General features: G+C 39.1%; 4 protein-coding genes across 17 annotated transcripts in view; 1 reads left to right on the forward strand and 3 right to left on the reverse strand.

Annotated features, from left to right (window-relative positions):
* Positions 1 to 8,800, reverse strand: part of mical2b (microtubule associated monooxygenase, calponin and LIM domain containing 2b) — a 137,369-nt gene extending 128,569 nt beyond the window's left edge. For 4 of the 10 annotated variants that reach the window (XM_028585039.1, XM_028585037.1, XM_028585036.1 and 1 more), the window contains exon 1: positions 8,440 to 8,799. The gene's annotated coding sequence lies outside the window, so the exon portion shown is untranslated. Of the gene's footprint in view, positions 1 to 3,401; positions 3,477 to 3,883; positions 4,070 to 8,439 lie in introns of those variants that run through there. The other 6 variants (XM_028585040.1, XM_028585038.1, XM_028585034.1 and 3 more) reach the window with 5 other exon arrangements.
* On the forward strand, positions 6,896 to 17,092 carry LOC114559966 (uncharacterized). Of its 5 annotated transcripts, none has more exons than XM_028585044.1 (4): positions 6,896 to 6,972; positions 11,242 to 11,344; positions 12,923 to 14,435; positions 16,324 to 17,092. In XM_028585044.1, exons 3-4 carry the CDS (start codon positions 12,927 to 12,929, stop codon positions 16,456 to 16,458), a joined length of 1,644 nt encoding a protein of 547 aa, XP_028440845.1. In that variant the 5' UTR covers positions 6,896 to 6,972; positions 11,242 to 11,344; positions 12,923 to 12,926; the 3' UTR covers positions 16,459 to 17,092. The 5 variants fall into 5 exon arrangements, with proteins under 5 accessions (XP_028440845.1, XP_028440847.1, XP_028440843.1 ...); XM_028585045.1 differs by lacking the exon at positions 6,896 to 6,972 and adding an exon at positions 8,642 to 8,880; XM_028585046.1 differs by lacking the exons at positions 6,896 to 6,972; positions 11,242 to 11,344 and adding an exon at positions 8,640 to 8,880 and having other exon boundaries at positions 12,923 to 14,331.
* A 790-nt stretch (positions 17,093 to 17,882) lies between these two features.
* Positions 17,883 to 18,246, reverse strand: LOC114560539 (phosphatidylinositol N-acetylglucosaminyltransferase subunit Y-like). Its single transcript, XM_028585978.1, has one exon. It carries the CDS (start codon positions 18,222 to 18,224, stop codon positions 18,012 to 18,014), a length of 213 nt encoding a protein of 70 aa, XP_028441779.1. The 5' UTR covers positions 18,225 to 18,246; the 3' UTR covers positions 17,883 to 18,011.
* A 225-nt stretch (positions 18,247 to 18,471) lies between these two features.
* Positions 18,472 to 22,634, reverse strand: LOC114559667 (protein preY, mitochondrial-like). Its single transcript, XM_028584456.1, has 3 exons — positions 22,553 to 22,634; positions 20,519 to 20,729; positions 18,472 to 18,621 (listed from the first exon to the last, which is right to left on the reverse strand). Exons 1-3 carry the CDS (start codon positions 22,632 to 22,634, stop codon positions 18,480 to 18,482), a joined length of 435 nt encoding a protein of 144 aa, XP_028440257.1. The 3' UTR covers positions 18,472 to 18,479.
* Between the last annotated feature and the right edge of the window lie 654 nt (positions 22,635 to 23,288).

Here is a 23,288-nt window from a genome sequence, read left to right on the forward strand (position 1 = left end):
GTATGAATGTGTTACTGTGTGAATGTGACAGGTCGTCATTGCAAATGAGAATTTGTTCTCAATTGACTTACCTGGATAAATAAAATTATACATTTCACACTCCGGGACAAATACAAATGTGATCATTGATCACGAGGTAGACCCTAGGACTGGGCGATAAAACGATAAAGATATGTATCGCGATAGACACATAATCAATATCAATAGAAAATGCGGTCGATAAAACGTTTGATAACTTGTTTTTCTTCATCAGAAGAAACCAGAGGTTGTGAATCAAGTTTGGTTGCATGAACAAAGGCCCTCACTCTCTGGGAACCTAGCAACGTGGGGTGTGACACTCTAACAGCCAATCATGTAACAGTATCATGTTTGGTTGCGCCACATCGCTGTCTCGTGTTCTTCAATAACAGAACCGCCGTGGAGTGGAAAGTGAGTGCCGCAGCGAGCGAAGAAATCGTTGATAAAACAGGAAAAGTCAGTAGGGCAGTTTTGGGGATTTTATAAGTCTGACCGTAGTCAGACCAATGCCGTCAGACCGTCGTCCCCACAAACACTGGTAATACCATAAACTTGTTTTACCACTTTAGCCGCGCTCACACTTTCGAGCACAGCCGTATTAGCCATCAACGTCCAACAACATTTACAGCTGCAACACGGCACAAGCAGCAGAACGCCATGGAGAAGTACTCTGCATCAGCGCCTTACTAAACGCTACAAAGAAATAACGGAGGCAGACATGCTGGGCACTGTCCAGAAGCCAGGTTACCAACCTAGCACTAAACCTGCAGAAAATAGTTCTTTCTCAGGTTTCTTATATTTATACTTTGCACTATTTTATGACACTTTATTAAGCATTTCTTACTTATTCTTTAATTTTGCACCTTAATGTTAAGAGATAATTGTTAAGTGTTCATTGTGATTTTAGACCTGTTTACATTTTAATTATTTGAGTGTTTTCCATGGTTGTGTTGACATTTCTGCTTTTATAACTGAGGGGATTATAATCAGAGCAGGGTTAAGTTTAAAATAAAAATGTTTAAATTTAATATATTTTTCTCCTGGTCCTTATTTTAAATAGGTCATAAAAAATATCAATAATTATCGATATCGACCGATATGAAAAACTTATATCGTGATACAGTTTTCAACCATATCGCCCAGCCCTAGTAGACCCTGATAGCTATCGCAGCCATGCATTTTCTGGAGAGTTGTCGTGGTCTTTGCCCTGAGCTGTACAGCTGTTGCCAACTCTTTTCCAATGAAAGTCGCTAGCACCAGCTCCAAAAGTCGCTAGATGACATCATACGCTCATTTGCATATTTGTGACATCATTACGCAATCATTTGTATAAAGCTTAGTGGTTGTGTCAGCAAGGTAGATAGAAAGAAATAGTTAGCTCTTTAGCCAAATAATCACAAATTCAATACAGGAATTTATTTTACCTTATAATTATTACTTAGGTAGCTTATCTTTGAAGTTAAAAAATACATTTTACAAAAGGGAGTGAAAAAGATCGATAAAGAATTCTCAAAGAAGGCTGGCTTGCCCAGGGCCTGGCCAGCTCAGTGGCGTCTTTCTGATGATGATCAGTTTTTGGCAAGACACCTATAGCCAGTGAACTGCAATCAATGAGCCTTGTAAAGATTCAGCAACTCCCCGCCCCCGCTGCTGTACTGCGCATGTGTGGGGACACACACAGAGATATCCCGATTTATAGATAGATAAACCGGCATCTAAGTGTAGGAGAAGGTTTAGAAACTTGGAAAGTTCAACTTTAAAACAGACCTCTGATCAAATGACCCTGACCTTTCCTACTTCCTCCCATGACTCACTCAGCATCCTAAATTTGCATTCCATCCGTAGTTTTGAGTTAGTTAGTTTTAGTTTCGGAATCCACTAAACACAGACCCATACTGGTTACGGACCCATATTGGTTATAGACCCAGGAATAAAGGAAAGCTGATATTGTTCAACTTTAAATCTTACACTTGAACTGACTTCTTCACTGCTGTCAGTGTGTACATACAAACTGACATTTAAACTGCTTACAGTGCACACACTTGAACTGTCTTCAGCACTTCAACTGAAATTCCAACTACTTTTATCACTTAAAAAGTTTTCTTTAAACACTTAGCCTTTATCTTGGTACAATAAATAAGTTTGAAATAAATCTATATCTTGTGTCCAATGCTGCTGAAACTGTATATACTGCAACAATGTACCAAACCAACCTTTCCGGAGGGGAAAGGTCTGTGTAAATATCTATAAACCACATCAGACTGGTCCAAAGCAACACACCCATACTTAACCCACAGATAAGGGGCACTAAGTGGGAGAAAACTACTCATCAGCTACGTATTTGTTATTCCCTTGGTGGGAGACCACAGCACAGAGTGGGTCATTAATATAAAAGTACAGAATTGAGGCAGGAAATGGCCATGTGAATGTGTGTGTATTAACAGGGAAGCTGTGAGCAGTATGTCAAAAGTGCATCAGTAAAACCGCATGATGTTCAGAGAATTGTGTTTTCTCAAAAGCTGCTTTGTGGAGTTTTCTTGTAAACTAAAAAGTTATGTTTATCTTAGTATTTCTCACTCCAAAGCTCTGTGTGAGAAACGCACTTTGTGTTTCCATGACCTTCAAGTGAAAAATGTTGCATCAATCTACCTATAAATTTGGTGCACTCTTTTCGTTCAGATATATATAGTACGGTGGCCAACAGGGCCTGCAACTTAATGAAACACACGCAAATAGATAAAATACAAGCAAATTAAGAAAACATCTTCATTAATTTAACAACACATGAGCAGCATTTAGCAAACACGCTGTAAATACACACAACCAAATACACAAACGCGCTGCAAATACAGAAACAATGCAAAAAGAAAACAAAAAAAAAATGCAACAAAAAAACCACTGCATCCACATTACACAACAGAAGTTCTCCAGGCCTCTAGGGGGAGCACTAAGTGGACCAGCTTGATTTTCGACCCCACTGATTGATTCCCATCTGAACTCCGGCCCAACTTCAACCTGAGCAGAGTCTAATCAGTCAGAGTATCTGAAATCACCTGTGTGGGTGTACAGAGGCTTTACGGCCATAGGAATAACTTGTGAATTTTGAAAATGGGCGTATTTTCCTTTTAACCTACATTTTCTTTCCAGGACCCATCTCAATCACCCTACAACTCAAATTCTGGTTCTCAACCCAACCTTTTAAAAATCATCTAAAATAGTGGAGCTCAACTTTGCCTGTCTCATCTGACAGCAGGCAGCCAGTGACACTCAGCTCCCTGGTGTATTTTTGTCCTGCTGCTTCTCCCCCTGGGCTGACAACCACTTATAAGTCAACCACTCATTCCAGGAAGGGACAGCTTGTGCAACGGCTTTTTTTTCCCTACCCCACAGGCATCATGGTACAGATAAGTAGGAAATGCCAACATGAAATGGTCAGAGATTAACATCTCGAGGGTTGGCTGCATAACAGCAGGAAGTGAAGATCAAAGCATAAATAGAAAAAAAAAAAAACACAAAAGAAATTCTATATACAATTGTTATAATATTCAGTTTAGTTACAATTTGTGAACACAAAAGGAGTCAAGACCCCATACAAAAATCAAGATGATGAGACAAACTGTGGCACCACTCAAATAGGGGACAATGTTGATGAACACATAGACCGTCATTACTGTATGAAGAGCCAAACAAGCACGCAAATTAACTAACTGTCCAATGCTTTCAACCATTTCAGGTTTGCCTTTAGGCTTTGAGTTACAATTAGCACATGTGACCTCAGCACTTCATACATTACTCCATGGTTCAATCACATAGCAATTTTTGTATGTAAACATAAGGGAAAGGTCAACAGTCAGGTATTTCTTACCTGTGATCCAGCAGCAGCATTTTCAAAAGGTACTAATTTAATCACAAAATCACAGATGTCTGAATGATTCGTTTGACCGTATCCGAAGGTGTGAGGTAAAACAAGTACTTAAATCCAATATTTCTGCATACTGTGCCGCTCTGTTCTGCTCTTCTCCACTGGTGTAAGTTAAGGAAACTTGTAAACTTAGCTGCTGGCTGAGACAAATAGCCCCTCCTCACTCTACCAGTGGTACCTGCAGGCAGTGTAAATCACATCACATCAGTAGAGGGAGGAGGACCGAGGACTGGATGAATGACTGATACAGACCGTGTTCTTCATTCTTTCTAAACTTCCCTTTGGATTTAAATGTTAGGAATATTTATTTCAATGACATTTTAAATGTATTACTAGTGAGATATTATTGTGTATATGTTATTTGTTGTAAACTTTACTGTTGCTGCTCTAGATATTTAATTATATTTAAAAACAAAAATCTATAATCGATCAGATAGATAGATAGATAGAGATAGATAGATATACACACACATCGTTTGGTCTGGACTTTCTGACTTTTCAGTTTGGTCCGAACCAAAATTACAAGTGTGAAAGCTCCCCGGAAAACAACCTGCAACCTGCTGCTGGATTACAGGTAAGAAAAACCTAACTGTTTGATGGTTCGGACATTCGGCCCAAATACAGGAAGTTCTGTCAGGCTATAGTCATGTTGTAAGTGTAGCTCCTTCAAGGAATAGCTCAGTGCTTAGTGCGTACGTGAGAGAGTGACGGTGAATGAACTCAGAGCAGACAGCTGTCGGCTATCAGAGCAGAGAATAAATTAGCAGTTTACTTGTTAAGTGGTAGTAAATGTACAGTGTGGGCTTCAGTTTGTTAAAGTTTCTATGTCTTGCTTTTCAACAACGCAGAAAGAATGATACAACCCGCTAATGGAAATAGAGATGTTCCGATACCGGCTCCGATACTGCCTAAAACGCTGGTATCGGGAAGTACTGGAGTTTATGCACCGATCCGATACCACGTAATAAAGCCCTAAAGAAAATCTATGTTAAAGTAGTTTATTTATGTTCTTTTTCCATTATAACTGACTGTCAAACTGCATAATAAAAGAAAGTTCTACGGCATTCATTGTTTGTGTTTGTTCATGTTTCACAAAGAGTTTAACTTGAGCCAGACAGACAACAGAGATAGAAATCATATCACATCCATACAGGGATAGTGGTATACAGCTGTTAAAACATAATAAAATATATGACACACTGGTATCGGATTGGTACTCGGTATCGGCCGATACGCAAGTTTAGGTATCGGAATCGGTATCGGGAAGCAAAAAAGTGGTATCGGGACATCTCTAAATGGAAAAGGGGTAAAAACAAATGGCAAATGTTTTAGTCAGCAGTAATGGTGTACGAACAGCAGCAACGAGGTAACGCAAGCCTTTTTTTCTGCATTTAGGCCTACCCCTGTTTAAAACCATTTGTCCAAGTCCTGGACCTCTGACCAATTAGCCCTTCATGCTGACTAATCTGATTCTAACCAACACTCACATTCAGCAACTACCTAAGATACTTAGAACAATTGCTTTTCCTAATCCTTATTTATCTCAAATCCATAAACACATGTAAATGAATGGAGCCATACAAACTCACTCACTGAGTGTATGACCAGTGAAGGGATCAGCCCTATGTTCCCACAGCCCAATGATTCCACAGCCCTATGTTCCCACGATTTTTCTTAAAATTTGGCCCTATGTTAGGGTTAGGGTTACATCCCATCTGTAGTCCATGTGCTACTGGATAATAGGTTGGGTTTGATTGGGAGAAAGGGGGATAAAATCTGATAGAAATTCATGAAAAAGGAAATGTAAGAACATAGGGCCTAATTTTGGAAAGAAATCTTAGAAATGTGGTAACATAAGGCCTAATTTTGAAAAAGATCTTAGAAATGTGTGAACATAGGGCTGTGGGAACATAGGCATGCTCCCCCAGAACTGGGCATTGTTATTTTTTAACGATGCCCAGTTCTCTCTCCTAAAAGAAGTATTTTACTGCTGGAAAGAGGGTCTTTTCTATAAAACTGGGCTGTCTATGCAGTAGAATGGCACAAACATTTTTTTTTAAATTGGTGCTACATGACCAGAGAAAACAGAAAATAAGCTGTGATATTCCTTTTTGCTAAAAGAAAAGTTAGTAACCCTACAAAAACCACAACGTACTGCATTGCACCAGATCAATAAAGCTAAACGGTGTGGTTCCGGAAGTAAAAAATTCTCCATAACGATTTTGATTATTAGCCATTATGTCTAAACCATCCAAGGTAGACTGACCACGAGCTCCTAGGTTGTGAATTCTGTATGAAATCAACCTCAAAAACATATTTTATTTGCAATCTTATGAAGAAATAGGCTACTACACTAACCACAATCCTAAGCGTAGCAGCGACATCTGATTTGTGGAAGTCACTGTTACCATGGAAATGTTGACCACACCCCCAAAACAGCAAACACCTAGAGTGAGCTGCTACCAAGTCTAATTGGTATAAATGGTAATGGTTAAAAAAAAAAAAAAAAAAAAAAAGTCACTTCCAGAACCACAGCAGTTAAAAAAGTGGGCGGTCACTGTTGAGCTCAATAAACGCTCCCAGTTGGTGGGTGAAGTAATGCTAGCACGTCAAGCTTGTCTGTTTAGCCTACAGCTAAACGGTAAGCTGAAATTATTTGTTTCTGAAAACATTTTAGAAATAGGCATTGCAGTAACAGAATCTTGGTTATTTGATCAGCGCTGCCTAGGTATTTTCAGCCTCTGTTTTTGCAATGCAGATAGAGAATTGAGAGAGTCTGTCTCTCTCTACTCTTTGTGTTTGTATGGAATTACTAGTCTATGTATATCTACAATGCTCCACTTCCAGGATTGATCTGTTGCCGCCGGAAATTCCGCCAGATTTCACTCTTTTTCGGCCGGATGTCCGGTACCTTCCTTTTTCTTTGTGTTAGAATTTTAAACTCCGGTGGATTTATGGGGTCTTTGACTTAACTATGACTGCTCCTCCGATCTCTGCAGGGTAAAGCCAGGCAGCCTGCTGCTGGATTACAGGTAAGAAAAACCTAACTGTTTGATGGTTCGGACATTCGGCCCAAATACAGGAAGTTCTGTCAGGCTATAGTCATGTTGTAAGTGTAGCTCCTTCAAGGAATAGCTCAGTGCTTAGTGCGTACGTGAGAGAGTGACGGTGAATGAACTCAGAGCAGACAGCTGTCGGCTATCAGAGCAGAGAATAAATTAGCAGTTTACTTGTTAAGTGGTAGTAAATGTACAGTGTGGGCTTCAGTTTGTTAAAGTTTCTATGTCTTGCTTTTCAACAACGCAGAAAGAATGATACAACCCGCTAATGGAAATAGAGATGTTCCGACTATCTGTCCAATCTGAGTTTTCTGTTGCATGACTAAAACAACCTTTGAACGTGCACGTTCCACCAAAACAAGTTCCTTCCTGAGGCTATTTTGCAGAAGCACCGTTAGCACCACAATAAACCACAGAACGTTTTTCTCCCATCCTGGAATGCTGTGTGGACTAGCCAGACCGCCCTCCACAGCGCTGTGGAGGTAGATCTGGCAAAGCGAGACTATGGAAGTACAGTCTGTAGTTCGAGCAACAGGACCTAGTGCTAGCAGCATACCACCAAATGATGCGTTTTGCGTCATTTGGTGGTTGTTCTGCTGGCCTGCGAGTAGGGAGATCTAGGCACTGATAAGATGGAAGGAAGTTTACCATAGTTCATTTACACATACTGCCAACATTATTATGATACAAAGTTGGTTGAATATCGGCAAAGTATCCCTTTAAGACAAACCGCAGTCAGCAGCCTGATGTAGGCCTACTGAACTCTAGGTTTGGAGGCAGATCTAGTTTTAATGAAGACTAATCCATTACATTACTAAAGTAAAAATTAAGTGAAAGTTTATCCTACTACTGAAAACCAGTCCACAACTACTGCAGGTTCTAAAATGAGACGAGCCTTCTATCCTGATTGTAATTCAGGTCCCTGAAAAAATAAATGAGGCCACCTCACTTAATACCCTTCCAGTAGTATATTGCAGGCTTCCTTTTAATCTGTGTATTATCTGACAGTCAAGACGTAGGCCTATGTCTTACGTACGTCCACACTACTATCAACAAAACTATCAATGTAATTAACAGCAGTTTAAGTATATGAAAATTATTTCATTTCATAGACTTAAACTCCTTTTGTAAACCAGTTGACCTGACGTTAATTATAACGTTAACCTTTGTTTGGAGCCTGCAGTCACCTGCGTTGTACCTTGACCATCTATAAAATTACAACCAACCAGGGATAAATAATTCAGCAGCAGCAAAGTCCCATTAACAGTTAACGCTAGCCTAAAACAAGCATTACACTGACAGCACAAAATCATTTACTGGCAGTTAGGGCTTAATGTGTGATATATGAACCATTTCCAAATAATATTCCTGCTTTAGCGTTCAGTCTGTAACGTTAACCATGCTCAGACGAAAGCGCGAGCGAGGCTCTCAGCTACTTACACCGGATAGTCCATGAAAAATACGCAGCAGTCCCGCTGGCGTCCTCCGGGTTTTATCCACAAATTGACGACAATGGAAGTCACAAACTATCCTCACAGGTTGATTAACACACCCGTAAAGTCGGCGCTGTGATTCTCTTCAGCTACCTGTTCCTCACTCACATGATAAGTGCGCTGCCCCCGTGTTGTAGACTAGAGTCAAATCCGATGAACGTTACAGGACAGAGAGTAGACTTCCTGTTAGTATTTTGCTAGAATAAAACAATCATTACAGCTAAGTGGGGAAGTCTAAAAGATAAAAGATATTGTTTAGTTCTTCTTCGCAGTATATGGTCCATGTCTTGTAGGCTACTGGTTTAAGGTTAGGATTATCCAGCTAGCCGGTGAATAGGCTATAAGAGGATACGTCTTTCTATGTGAAAGGTAGAACCATGATACATGGGTAAGCCTATTCTTCACATTTCTATACATACAACATATATATTAAGAAGTCTATAAATCGATGCATAACACTAGAAGTGCATAAACATTTTGGAAGTCAGATTTGTGACAATATATTCAAACAAAACTTCAAAAATAACTAACTGAAGCAAAATAAATGTAATTTTAAAAGTAAACCTTATAACTTGCAAACAAATTATGTGTGTAATTGTAAACTATTGGTCTGTTACTTGTTTGATAAATAATTACAATTATAATATATTTGTTTCTATTCAACATGGGTGAATTAACGTGGCAACGTTTAATCACCGAATTTGGTTTGGATTTGCAAAGTGAATGTTGATATCGCAACGTTGTCTGAACGTGTTACTTGTCAAAATTACGTAAACTATAGATTGAGTTTTCCTTTCATTCTACACTGTACATAAGTATGCATTTAAGTATATTACAATTTAGTTTGTAATTGGATTAACATATTCTCAAATCGCCCTGATCCATGATTTTGGAATTGCATATATTTTGAATTTGTATTGTATACTAATTACATTTGCACTCTAAATACTTTCTTTTGCAACTGCTGAACAGCAATTTTTGTCAGTATAAATAAAGCTTTCATATCTATGACAATACTGACAGAATGTATGATTTTCCATGTTTTCAATACAATCGTTTTGGTTATATGTACAACATGCTGTGCATTACTATAACTCAGTGGCAAAGCCTGGATGTGATTAAATGAGATTCCCTGGGAAAAAATTAGATTATATAAATTATTCAGAGAGGGAGGAACTTTTTTTATTAAATTATTTAATTATAATATTGCTTGTAAAGATCCATACAATTGTAATTTGCAAAATTCAGATTACATTACAGATTATGGCACTCTGTCTCAAGTCAGATATAATAAAATGTTCCTTTAAAATAGCAAGCATTTGAATATCCACAGGCACCTGCAGTACATGCATTGCAATGGGTAAATTTTAACACAGATTTAAAGATAAACAAAAGTAAATCTAGGATTGTTTTTAATCTTGCATGTTTTCTATGGCCTGCTGTGATAAGACACTGGGATTTCAGTGACTGCAGCCTATCACAGGTCAGCCTTTGTTTAATCAATACTTTATTTATCTGTCACATTGTGTGTTCTGTACCCAGAAAGCTGAGAGCAGCCAAAAGGCCAATTCAATTAACCATCCAGAATACTCTACATTTGTATCAATACCTTGGATAAATGTTGGCATATGAGTAAACAGTTAAGAAAGACACAGACCTAAACAGACTGGTTAAGAAGGCCAGCTCTAACCTGGGATACCCTCAGAACCAGTGGAGGTGGTGGGAGAAAGGATCATGATGGCCAAGCTATCCTCCCATATGGAGCACATGTCCCACTCTATGCATGACACTCTGACAGCACTGAGCAGCTTCTTCAGCCACAGGCTAATTCACTCCTGATGTTTGAAGGAGATTTTATAATCAACACTGCTCCAAGTAGACTGTACATAACAACTCACTCATGTGCAATATTAATGTTTACTTAACTGTGCAATATCAATATTCCCTCTGTGCAATACTGTAAATACTGTGTATATTTGTCTTTCCTTTATTTTATAATGGATGATTTAAAAGTATACATTTAAATCACAGACTGTACATAAAGAGATTTAAATACACTCATACTGCCACCTACTGGTGAGAGGGTGAACACTAAATGTCTGACAGTGCAAACAGTGCAACTTATGCACCTTTTTTATACAAACTATGCTATGCACTCGCAATAATTACTTAGGTTAAACTATATTATGAACTTTATCGCACCAATGTACTCCTTATTCAAAGATTTGGCTGCTGAGTACATGGATAAATGTACAATATTAAACTGCATCATGTAGCCTAAAATCAACCAGTGTTGCTAAAATACTTCCATTGGTCCAGCTCTACTTATCTATCCATCTATCTTTATTACTTTCTGGGCTTTTATTTTTTTAAGATTATTTTTTTGGCTTTTCCGCCTTTAATTGACAGGACAGTTAGGTGAGAGAGAGGGTGAGGGGGAAGACATGCAGGAAATCGTCACAGGTCGGACTCGACCCTGGACCTCTGCGTCGAGGCATAAACCTCCATGTATATGTGCGCCTGCTCTACCCACTGTGCAATCGGCCACGGCTTTTATTTTGACATACTTCCGTCCTGGTTTAATCTTTCAAGTAGCCTACTTGGATAGAACATTTCATAATTAAATTTAATGAAATAATTCATTACAGTGTTTTGTTTTTCTCTCTTCAAAGCTACTCTGTAGTTTTAAAACTCCTTAAATATTATACAATGCTTTTAACTACGAGATGTTCTCTCTGGTTGTTTAAAGCCGGGCCTTACGAGACGCGCATGAATGCATCATGAAGTCGAGGCAGCAAAGACGGTATCTTTGAAGTTGAGTTAGCCGGCTAGAGTTGAATCTGCCTTCTGAGGTAAGCTAATTATTGCAAAAAAAGTTTTTTGTATAATGACAGTTTATGTTACTGCCTATACATGGGTCAAAATTAATCGTTTGGTATAAAGTTTACCTTTTTGAACCGCTAAAACATACGGTCAGAAGAAGAGAACTTATGCTAAACCTAAAACCTGTCAAGTTTTCAGTCTGGTTTTGCTAAAGGCATCATGTTTTCGTAATTGCGACTACTTGCACTAGTTTTCAGGTAGAATATTAACTAGACTGAACTGTAAAAACTGTGAAAAATGCAGTATCACTATAAGAATGTAAGTAATTGAAAAACCATGCTGCCATTTCTCCAAGTAAAATCACTTCTTTAACTTGATAGTTACATTGTTTCATTGTAATGTTACCTTACTAAATCGAAATGCTATCAGTTTCCCATGTTAACTAGCAAATACATTCTTTTAAATATATCACAGATAACCGAAATTAACTTTTACAAAGTAAATTATAGCACATCTTTTAAGAAAGCAAATACGCGGTAGTTAGTGACCATGATAAAAAAAGTGATCCTGTTATGTTTTTTTATGTGCTCTGTTACAATGTGGTACCAAAAATAAATGTCTTGCAGCAGGCTTAGGTTGCTATTGCACGTAGATTAGATAACATTCAACGGTATTGTCATTGTACATAAACAGGTACTAAGATATGCAGTTTAGCATCTAACCAGAAGTGCAAAAAGCAATAGAGAATTAACAGAATAACTATAGAATGTTGCTGTCACCTTGGATGCAGAGTTCTGAAAGGCTTCTGAAAGCCAGCTTCTGCTGGTCCTGCAACAGAGAGTCCATATAACTAAAAAAATATTCGTAGAAGCCAATAAGTTAAAAGACAAAATAAATACACACTCGGTTAATAGTTTATTAGGCAGTCCTAGTTAATGCTAAAACAGTTAGTCGATCAATGAATTAGTCCATAGCTAAAAACTTGGCAACTTTTTTTATTTATACTGTAAATGTTTGTTTCTTTTCAGTTTTATTTCATTGTAAATTGAATAGGTCTATGATTACGGCTGTTGGTCAGACATAAGAAGCTTTTTGTAAATGTCATCCTGGGCTCTGAAAAGCAGTATTTGTTCAAAATTCTTGACATTTCGACTATGATTAATCGAGAAAATTATCATCCGATTAATTAATAATGAAAATAAATAACACTAAGTAAAACAAATGCTACAAAAATAACAATATAATCAGGTAAAGAAAATGCAGTAGGTATTGTGGTGGTGTACTGGATTGAGTTTTGTATTACAAGGCTGTGTCTGTCAGTTGGAAAAGTGTTCCAGAAATATGAGACTGTAACAAGACATGGTGGTATGACACCACATTGTTTTGGCACAGAGCTTGTTGATGAAATGCTTGTAACATTCTATAATAACATCATTAAGTAGTAACAGAAAAATTTAGAAACAGAAATTACATTTAGGCCTACCCATCTGTTATCTAGCATTTCCTTTCATTAAAGTTAGTGTACCAGTGTTAGACCAATATAAAACTATGTATCCAAGACTGCTGTATGATTTTTAAGTATGCACTTTCCTCTTTCTGTTCAACAGACCCATGAGCAACGGTGAGGAGACAGACTTATTATGGGAGTCTTGGGGCTGGACACTTGGGAAAGAAAAAAGAAAAAATGCCTCCAAAAAGGACAAAAAATGCCTAAAACCCCAAAACAACATAACCATAAAAACAGATAAGAACATCCAGAAAAAAAAGAAAAAGAAACACTCAAAATTCAAAGAAGCAATTGATGGAAGGAAAGAAAAGAAAGAAGAAAAGAAGAAAAAGAGATTGGCTTTGGAACTAGATGACAATTCAATATTTACACAGGGCAGTAGTGTACAAGCAAAATCTACTGTGAAGCCTGAAACGTTGAATCCACACAGTTATAACAAGCTAAAACCTGACCAAGACTGCAAGAAGAAAACTAAAAGAAAAAAAAAAGTGGCATTTGATTTATCACCAGGCTACATCTGTATCAAACGTCCTAAATTTGTCTCTTCGTCTCAGCAATCTCCCAAAGAGAGCATCCTCTTAGAGAATGAAGCTGTGAGAGACAGTGAGAGCTGTTCACAGGTCACAGTGACAGGACACAGCCAGGGTCAAAGACATGCTGATGAATCTCAATGCACTAATGAGGATATCCACAGCCAGGACCTGTTTATCACCCAGAAGACATTCAGCGCTCCGCCCCCCGAACCATCCAGTGGTGAAACCAGTGACAAGGCCGTTAATACAAGTCCTCAAACGTTAACACCACGAGACAAGCTGCACACATCTATGGCGTGGATAAAACAGCATCTTAAAGGTCCACAAGACTCACATTCCTATCAGCATCACAGAAAGACAAAAGAGTATGTGCATAAGCCAAAGACAGTACAGGTACTTCTCACAGAAGAAGAGGAAGAAGAGTGGTTAAGCAAAGCACATCAGCATCCTAAGAAGAAGTCATCCTTCCAGACACAGATGGAGTTAAATGCAAACCTTACTGGGGAGAAAAAACGACCACGCCCTGCACATGTAATACCCAGTGTGGTGAATGCATACCTGAATGAGCCAATTGATGTAAACTCCCCCCTGGATTCTGCGAAGTCAAAGAAACATTCCCGTTCTTCATGTCTGTCAGATGAGCCATCAGCGCTTCCACCTATGTCCATGGAAAGCACTTCCACACAGACAGAAAACTTCTTCACCACTGAGCTCTCTTCCTACCTCAACTTCTGCCAAAAAAGTAGAGTGACTGTACACCTTAAAGACTTGAAACCTTTGGACCTAAGCCTGCCGCATAGGGCCAGAAAAGACCTTGGGATGTGTTTGTCAGGGATGTCATTGTCTTTACCAGGAGAGATACAAGACATCAAGCACAAAGAGCCCAACCTGCATCCATCTTGCTCTTCAGACATGAAAGATGTAGAAATAAAGAAAGACCCTTCTGGTCGACATACTTGGTCTTCAAGCACACAAGGTAAAAGTGCAACAATTCTGAGCCCCAAGTTAGAGTCTGCAGACACAACAATCTCCAGCGAGGACGAGCCCCCCTGTCGCACTGTCAAGCTAGAGTTGACCCAGGTGATACCACATGAAACTCTACCACCTTGCAACTGGCAATTGTAATGACACCTCGAACACGTTAAGAGGCTAAACCCGGATTTCCACCAGATGCGTAACGGCTGCGTAACGGCTCCAAAACGGCGGATGGTTTCCATTAAAGTCAATGTGTGTATTTCCACCGGTTGCAGAACGGCTGCGCTCCGACTCCGGCACAGCTCCAGCGGTCCGCAGCCCTCCGGAGCAGATACGCAGAGCTTCTATTTTTGCCGGACGCCGGAGAGCTCCACAGCAATTCAGCACACGGTAGATAGTGCGGGACAGGAAGTCGAGCACAGAAACAAAATAAACATCCGGTTAATTTTCTAAATAAAATACACCGTGCTCACGGCGGATCATATTTCCCTGCACTACACCTTGAAAACACAGCACAGTTGTTTCCCCTCTACTCCTCTGGATGGAAACAAACTGTTGTTGGTTTTGTGGTTCTATTCTACCTGAATTCGCGAACTTGTGGGTCCTCGTGACTACAGCTGTCAGTTATGGCCGCAGCCGTGCCGCAACAAATCCGGACCTAGTGGGTATTGACGGACAGCGGAGCACGCAGCAGACACGCAGAGGAGCCGGTCCGCAGCCGTTACGCATCTGGTGAAAATCCGGAGTAAAAGCATGTTTAAAACCTGCCCCGTTTCAGCCGCCTGGGTGCGAAAGCAAGCAGTAGCATAACTCGGTGCAGGCAACACCGATTATTTTCGTTTTTCTCACTATTGACAGCACTACGTAACAACAAACGACATAGCTATATGTTGAAATCGACCGGAATTCTCCTTTAAACCTTCATTCACATCAAGTCTACAAGCTCTCACATTTTGCACCATATTTACCTTCATAGAAACAGGGAATGTGGCCCATCCCTATTAATAAAATATGTGGCCCCTTGGTGAAAGCTGAAGCTTCCTTTTTATAGTTTGCATCAAAACTTTTACATGATTCTTCATAAATCTACTGTAGGTAACAATTTAAATACAGAGTTCATGTAAATTCAAATAAATATGACCCATACTCCGGTGCTGAAAAATGAAGCCAATGCAGAAGGGCCAAAGACTGCAGTTCCTCAAATGGCTAATAGAGGCTGGCTCCAAAAGGGAGTCAATTCCCATAGATACTACCAGTTTGGTAGTCACCCAACAACAACCACTGTGTGTGTGTGTGTTTGTGTTTGTGTTTGTGTTTGTGTTTGTGTGTGTGTGTGTGTGTGTGTGTGTGTCCCTCCCTCTATGTGCCTGATTGCGTGTCTCGCTCTAGACAAGTCAAGACGGCCAATGTGTTTTACTTTGTAAAGTATCCGGCTGCGCTGGGGCATTCCTGTGTTTGATTACCTACCTGGTTTGGCACATTCAAGTGCGCAAGAAATAGAGGAGATGCCAAAATGATCTCTGCAGCCCATGGGGGCTCTGGTCCTGATTGCAGCCGGTGTGAATAGACAGATTGGATAACATGGGAGGCAAAATGAAAAAACTGCTTTCGCGGCCAGTGTGTCCCTGACATTATTTTGCTAAATTAGTATTAACATAAGCTTCTGTAACTCAGTTAGTACTCACTTACGGAGTAAAATGACCTCTGCTCTTAGACATCATTTTGACATAATCCTTAAACAACCAGTTAAAAAAAAAAAAAACTGCCCCTATAAAACTATGTTTGCCATCCATGGAACAATGCTCCCACGGTTGAGAGCCACAGACAGAATGTACGTACTAATTGTGTTTTGGTCTTTTCCCTTATCTTTTAAACTGTGGTGCCTGTAAATCCATGGCAAAAAAGTTTTTGTGTTAGAATTTGCAAAAAAAGATAATTCAAATGCACATTATGCCACTATTCAGTAACAAAATGACTTTTTGTTTGACTTCAGGTGAGGGCAGTCCAGATGAGACTTAATGAGTCCTTCTTTTTCAAGACAAAAGGAGAAGGACAGTCACCCAGACCAGAGTCTCCACTGATGAAACTTGCTCAAGGCAGAGAGGTGAAAAGCAGGAAGGGCCACTGAGGTCATATAAAAGGATGGAAATAGAAGTTTCCTGACACTTAACTGCAGTCAGGGGCTGCCACATTCTTACTTTGTCTGCTAGACGCCCTTTAATGTCTGGAACAGTATTGAAGTGGCTTAGCGTTTAAAAGCAGCCATGTATCAGATTAACTAAAATTCAACTCTTGACGATAAATCTCAATCTCAACCTTGCTCTTGAGAGGTAATAATCACAGTAGAAAAGGGTGATGTTAACAATGTAAGGGCAGCCAATCCCTTTATGATATACAGTAGAAAGTTCAACTTGTCATGATGGCTGTTATTAGGCACATGAAAAGAAAAATACAGTCATCTTTAACAATAAGAGAAAGGAAATTCTGTCCCAAAATGAACTTCTGGAGAAATATAAAAAAATATTCATCATATTAATGATGACTTGATGCATTTGTTCATTGTTTAAATTTTCAACTTAAACTTATGTTGTTGATAGTGTTTTAAGTGCACAGATGTTGTGTATTACTTCCTTAAATATCAGTTTGACTGTTTTTTTGAATGTTTTCAGGAAAAATGACATCAAATTGTAGTTCATAGTTGTTTGTTGCCTGTTCTGTATGAAAGTGAGTCTTAACAATAAATGTTTATTTATTGTGTAGAACCTGTGGTTTACTTACTGTACATTCTGTAAGATATAGTGTCTGAGTTTTAACAATGTTTTTCTAAAATTACACAGTGAAGTTTCAATATTAGGTTGTGTACTATACTTTATTAATTTCCCCTCCACAGCAATGAATGTGCATATGTAATTTGTCACATGACATACAACGTGAACTACATCGAGGCTCGAAATTAACACAAGATGACATGGAGCATCATACTGTATTTACTGTACCACTACTCAAAAAGGAAAATAATCTTTTTATCAGCTGATTACAAACAAAAGCACTCCACCTTAAACAAACCTATAACAACTGGTACAAATCCACCCAGGGTTACCCTCAAAATTGTTTTTAACAGTCAATTTTCTTCAGACGGCCCGATCTAGTTCCGTCTCATGTCCTGCAATGTGTCCATTTCCTTGTTATCTCAATCACAATGTATATTATTGTATAATAGCAGTACTTCATTCTAGTGATTGTAGAGAAAGCAACTTTTTCTGCTGTTAAACTCCATTGTAGCTGTAATGTGCTGATGTAAAGTCCGACCATTCTATTTTACCTTTTATTAACCAACAAACAAAATGGGTCCAGAAATGGAAGACACATCACAAACAGATGATTTTAATGTACCTTTTTCACAGCAGACATTTTGACTTGTCATAGTAGGAAAAGCACAGCTGAAATTGATAACCTTAACGATGGCTCAATTCCATCAAGTGTCCCAGTAAGCTATTTCAGTGAGTCAGCATGCACAATACCAGGGCCTCTCCTAAGTGGAATGCAGCCATCATTAATGGTTTTGAATACACCTGTGCTTTCCCTAATATGACATGTCAACATGTCTGCCGTGAAAAAGGTCTATTGTACTATAGTGTTTTCAGGTAGATTTTTCCTTTAACAGAACACAATCAGACTGGCCTAGTTGTGTCTAAAAAGCTTGATCCCTATCCAACTCCAGAGGTGGAAGAATACGTAGACAGGGATGGTGACCGGCAGCAACAGGCTGTAGAAACACAAATTGTTGCTGCTTGTGCAGCCCTGAGGGAAGTTCTCATCCACTGCAGCAGAGTAGAACAAACCAAAGAGCGACACTATTGGTACCAGCCCCACCATCATGGACAGGGAGAACATACTTGCAGATTGAGTTATATTACAAGGCACTACTGAAGTACATAAATACCTGGGGTGATGTATTACATGTAGTTTTAGCCAGGTAGCTAGAATGCAGAATAGGTTCTCACTGTGTTGCAATACAATAAAGCATTTGACCTGAGCAGGATCCGGTCACATTGTTACAGAAGTATTGTCTCATTCAGTCAAACAGCCTTTAAAACACAAGGTTGAGTCGGTTTGCTTGGGTGAGCCGAAGGTGGTGTGATGGAGTTTTTACACCTGTGTTGGTGTGGTTGAGGTATCTGTGTCTTTCTGTATGAGTTTGGCCTCCTGAGGAATCATGTTGGGGATGCCGTCAATTATGGGATAGGCAATACCAAGCTCCTCGATCAGCTCATTGGTCTTAGTCTTGTACCTGTGGCGGGACAAAAGCAACATAATTCTTCTATGATGCACATCGCTTCCAATAATGCTTTGATGTCTTCAAAATTATATTATATATTTCAGTGTGTAACATGTACATAACATGCTGCAACTTTCCCATGGTCACATAATAAATCCTGATACCTGTTACCAAAAGTGGTCTCTCAATAGTATTTGAATAGGTTGAATTTGATAACTGTTGCCAAATGTGGCAATCCCATTTAGATTGTGTAACCAATTTAGGTGTTTTAACTAAGATTACCCCACAGTATTTATATACATGGTCACATATTTAGTTTTATTGGAAATACAATTAAGGTATATATTTCAATAAGCATTTGAGAACGGCTTAATTGTGTGTACTGTAGTACACACTGTCATGAAAGTAATGTTATATTATATATTGACGTAGTTATACGTCTAAAAACGTGTACTAATACTTTTTTAATATTATTTATATTATGTTATGTAATTACATATTTTTCAATCTAATTTCACGTCAATTACAATTACAGTATTTTTTTTGCACTGCCCACCTCACTTTACTTAAATACTTTTTATATAATGCCACTTTACATTCATTCAGTGTTTTTTGCACATTGTCTGTTGTTTGCCTGTTGTTTGTTTGTTTGGTTGTTTGTTTGTTTTTATTGTGGAAACACTGCTGCTGTAATAAGTGAATTTTCCCATTGTGGGATGAATAAAGTATTAATAAAAGTATTATATAATCAACATTGATTTTATAGATCACACAGACTTTTCAGCTACCCAACAGGCTAACCGCTAGCATTTTCAATGTAAGCTTAAGCAGTTAGGTTACCTGACAGCCACTAACTTTAATGTTACAGCCAAACTGCTTGTTATCGTTATGACGTGACACGCACACGCACGCACGCGCGCACGAACACACACACACACACACACACACACACACACACACCTCCCTCCCTTCCTGAAAGTCCCTGTTAATTTCTCTAGTCCTTACCACATCGTCATCTACTCTCTCTTCCATCTTTTCCTCACTCGACTCCTCCTCGCCTTCTTCCCTGACATCGTTGTTTCTGCTTCTCTGTATAGCCAGCCACCTCTCCTCCTCCTCGGCTTCAAGTAATGCTGATGTTGAAGCAGCTATACAGCCCCAAACATGTCAGAAATTTTTAAGGACTCCGCCTGTAGATTCTTAATCTTTTTCTCCTCTAATTTCTCTGCACCTCCCTTGCACTTGGTGGTCGTTTGTCCATTATAACGTGAATGCTAAATTTCCAGCATAACTATTACAGCTCACGTCTCAGGGCCGGGAGGTGTGGCCATAGTGGGATTCGTAAATTTGCGGCCAGGAGTGGGGAAGGGGGTTCCTGGATTTCATTGGGTCAGGCCAGTGCCAATAATGAAAATTAACCAATGGGCCTCTGTGAGTTCTTTATGGGCCGGCCCGGCCAAAAAATTAAAAAAAGGCCTATTTATATCAGCGATTCAGCCCAAAAGTCCGTCGGCCCACCGGGAAAATGCCCGGTATGCCAGATGGCCAGTCCAGCCCTGTACTGTAACATATTGAAAATTACCATCTACTTAATACAGCGAACATCTGAACCGATTTAATAATACAGGCTTTTTTTAAACTTTTATTTCACAGACTACGATAGGCCTACTAAAACTATTAAAATCAATGAGGTGTAGTAACGTTAGGGTTAGTGCTTCGGCTCAAACGTTAACGTTGATCTGCTGTACATTTTACAAACCACCGATGTCGCTGTTTGCTGCGATGAAGCCCAGATGCTATAATCTTTTTCGAAACAAATATAGGCTAATAAAGCCCCAAAGGTTGATCAAGCTCCATCTGCGCGTCACTAACGTTACCTAAATCACATGTTTATCCTGTATCGTCTTACTTTAATGGTTTCTCGGACAGCGGACATACTAGGAACTCGAGCCTTGAAGTGTCAAAAGGCTGCTCCACTTGGTCCTTCACATCTAAAAAGCTGCTGACCGACACAGAGGAGAGTGTTGCCCTGTTTATAAAAGGTGCGTTCTTCACATTGCAGTGGACACGAACTCTTTCCGTTACCAATCTACTAAAAACACTCCGAAATATGTCATGAACTTTTCAACAAGATAGCGAATACTCCCCATTGATATATATATAAAGATACTCACCAACAGGATTACAGACATTGTGTAACCAAAATATGAGTCCTCTTTCTGTAAGCTAAAAACGATTATCAATAGTTCCGCTCAGAGCCATTCTCTATCACTCTGGTTCCGCTTATTGATTTCTTTAGCAACCACCTTTCAAACAACTGCGGTCAAGCCAGCCCACACTAAGATGATCTCCGTGATCAAGTCTCTAAAGTTGTAGTGCACTCATATACTGACTTTTATTGCTAATCCTTAACGATTTTTAATACACTTTATTGAAAGTTGACATGAACAATAACCGTTACAATAAAGGCAGAAAAACATGACATCAGATTAAATATGATGTTATAGAGAGCACATAGGCCTACATTCAGCATTTTGATTGTTTTTTTATTTTTATAATATAAAATAGTTATTATATTTTTTGGTTTTATTTTCAAACACAATGAATACTGGTTACTGATAAGAGTAGGCCCACTTACATTTATGAATGCCATTTAGCTAATTGAATGTTGATGATAATATAATACTAGTTTGGTAGAGCAGAAGTGTAATTGGTGAAACTAAACAGTATATGTTCAAAACAAAGGGAGACATTTGGGTGAGGGAGTTGAGTGATCTCTATGCCTATGCCTCTATGTCTTTTCACAAATTGTTTGAGCAAGAGTTCCAAAATAAATGAAAAATGTCTTCAGGGTATATATCACAAGAAGAATAACGCACCCACATCTTTTTTTTAATCTTTGCAAAAATCCATTACTGGGATAGTATTGATGTATATAATCTTAAAGCTTGAGTGCGTAAATTTTTGATATTAATGAACGTTACATTTAAGCCATTGCCAAATGAGTTGATTCAAAGCTAATTAAGACTATTAGCTCCACACAACTCTTTTCTGTATTTCTTAGTATGGCTATGTTTAGAAACTGGTGTTGTCCGCTGACTTTTGCGCAGAAAATTGAGTGAAGATAATGACCTCTGTTGGAGCCATATCATTGGCAACCAGCGTGTGATGCCCGGCTTGGAAAAAGTTTATTTAAATGTGGCCTTGGTTCAGCTATGTTGCGCACAGCAACGTCGCAGTTTTTTGACCGCGGTTAGGTGTATGGTGAAAACGTGGTAAGACTTAAAGAACTATTATTTTGTTTGATTAGTTTTTTATTTTTTATTTAAAATTATTGATTGATTGTCATATTCAACTTTAAGTTTGAACTCTTGGACAACTAGCTATTGATTGGCAATTTTTTGTTCAAAAACACGCATCTACACCGATGCCATGCATTAATTACCGACCAAACAAAGGAACAAATGTGCACCAACATGAAGTAAAAAAAAACTGACTTCTATACGGATGATGGGGGGCCAATGTATTCATTGTCCATAACGGCGCTGGCAAAAACTGAGAGACGTGAAACAGTGAAAGCGCTGGTGCAGCGGACCACGCATTGGAGATCGTGGGCAGCTGGACGCGATTGCGCCGAGGGGTGTAGACTGGAAACTCAGGTGCGGCAGGGGTGGATCTACAGGGGGGCAAGGGGGGGCAGTTGACCCCCCACTTGTAGGGCCTTGCCCACCCAGCTGCCCCCCTAGCTTTGGTGTTCAAAAAACTGTGCTTGTAAAAACAAACTGCCACTATGTCCAAAAGCTTCTTAAAACATTGAAACAATTTATTTTAATTAATAATAAATAATAATTGTAGATGTAATCTTAACCCCCTGCCCCTCAAATACTTAGCTACGTCCCTGCATCAAATGTGCAGAGCGGCGTTCACACAGTCTGGCTCGCACACAGCGAGTCTGCTGCGGTGTGGTAAAGACTGGAGCGACTGAGCTGCCCCCGAGCCTCTGAAGGTGAAGTCAGTTTTCCCATGTGAAGTTTAAACACATGGGAAAACTTAATTTAAAGTTAAATTTGTAATAAATGTAATGTAGGCCTATGCTAAAGGCATTGCTCCCTCGTGACTTGTAAGAGCTTTCTGCCCTTTGATTAGTTTTGATTTTAGTAAAGACAAGAACAGCGTAATACAAAATATTACAAACTGACATGTTTGAATTCATAACGTTTACAGAGGGTCGCGGTTTCGGTGGCGTTATGTTACAACACTCTACACAGTGCTTGCTGAGACCGATCATTTGTATGTGATTAGTTAAGGAGTACTATAAAATCCACTTCCTCTCACATATCACGGCTATAAGGCTGCACAAATTAAACCAGGTGACATCCTTTACTGTCAAACTGGGAAAACAACAAATACAATGGGATTAAGAAGGCTAGTCTAAACATAACTGTTGTGTGCATATAATACATCTCTTCTGATTTTAGTTTGTTAGGCTACTTATTAGCTACAGGGCCCTACAGTGTAATGTAATACAAGGATAACCAGAGCTTTTCACATCTTGACTTTTGCAGGCCAGAGTAGTTTGAGAGATTAGCTGAAGCATGAAAGTGGGGATATTGCCAGCCAAGAAAATTCTGAGTAGTGCACAGGAGGAAGAGAAGGAGGGAAATGAAGAAGGAGAAGGC

This window comes from Perca flavescens, chromosome 8, assembly GCF_004354835.1.
Source record: "Perca flavescens isolate YP-PL-M2 chromosome 8, PFLA_1.0, whole genome shotgun sequence".
NCBI classification, from domain to species: Eukaryota; Metazoa; Chordata; class Actinopteri; order Perciformes; family Percidae; genus Perca; species Perca flavescens.

Coding starts and splice junctions, on each gene's coding strand:
- LOC114560539 (XM_028585978.1), bottom strand. CDS start 18,224: ATGTTCTCCCTGTCCATGATGGTGGGGCTGGTACCAATAGTGTCGCTC.
- LOC114559667 (XM_028584456.1), bottom strand. CDS start 22,634: ATGGGAAAACTGACTTCACCTTCAGAGGCTCGGGGGCAGCTCAGTCGC. Junction 20,730..22,552: donor CACCGCAGCAGACTCGCTGT/GTGCGAGCCAGA, acceptor CTTGTTGAAAAG/TTCATGACATATTTCGGAGT. Junction 18,622..20,518: donor CTGTCCGAGAAACCATTAAA/GTAAGACGATAC, acceptor GTCCCGCCACAG/GTACAAGACTAAGACCAATG.
- LOC114559966 (XM_028585042.1), top strand. Junction 14,436..16,323: donor TCAAGCTAGAGTTGACCCAG/GTGATACCACAT, acceptor GTTTGACTTCAG/GTGAGGGCAGTCCAGATGAG.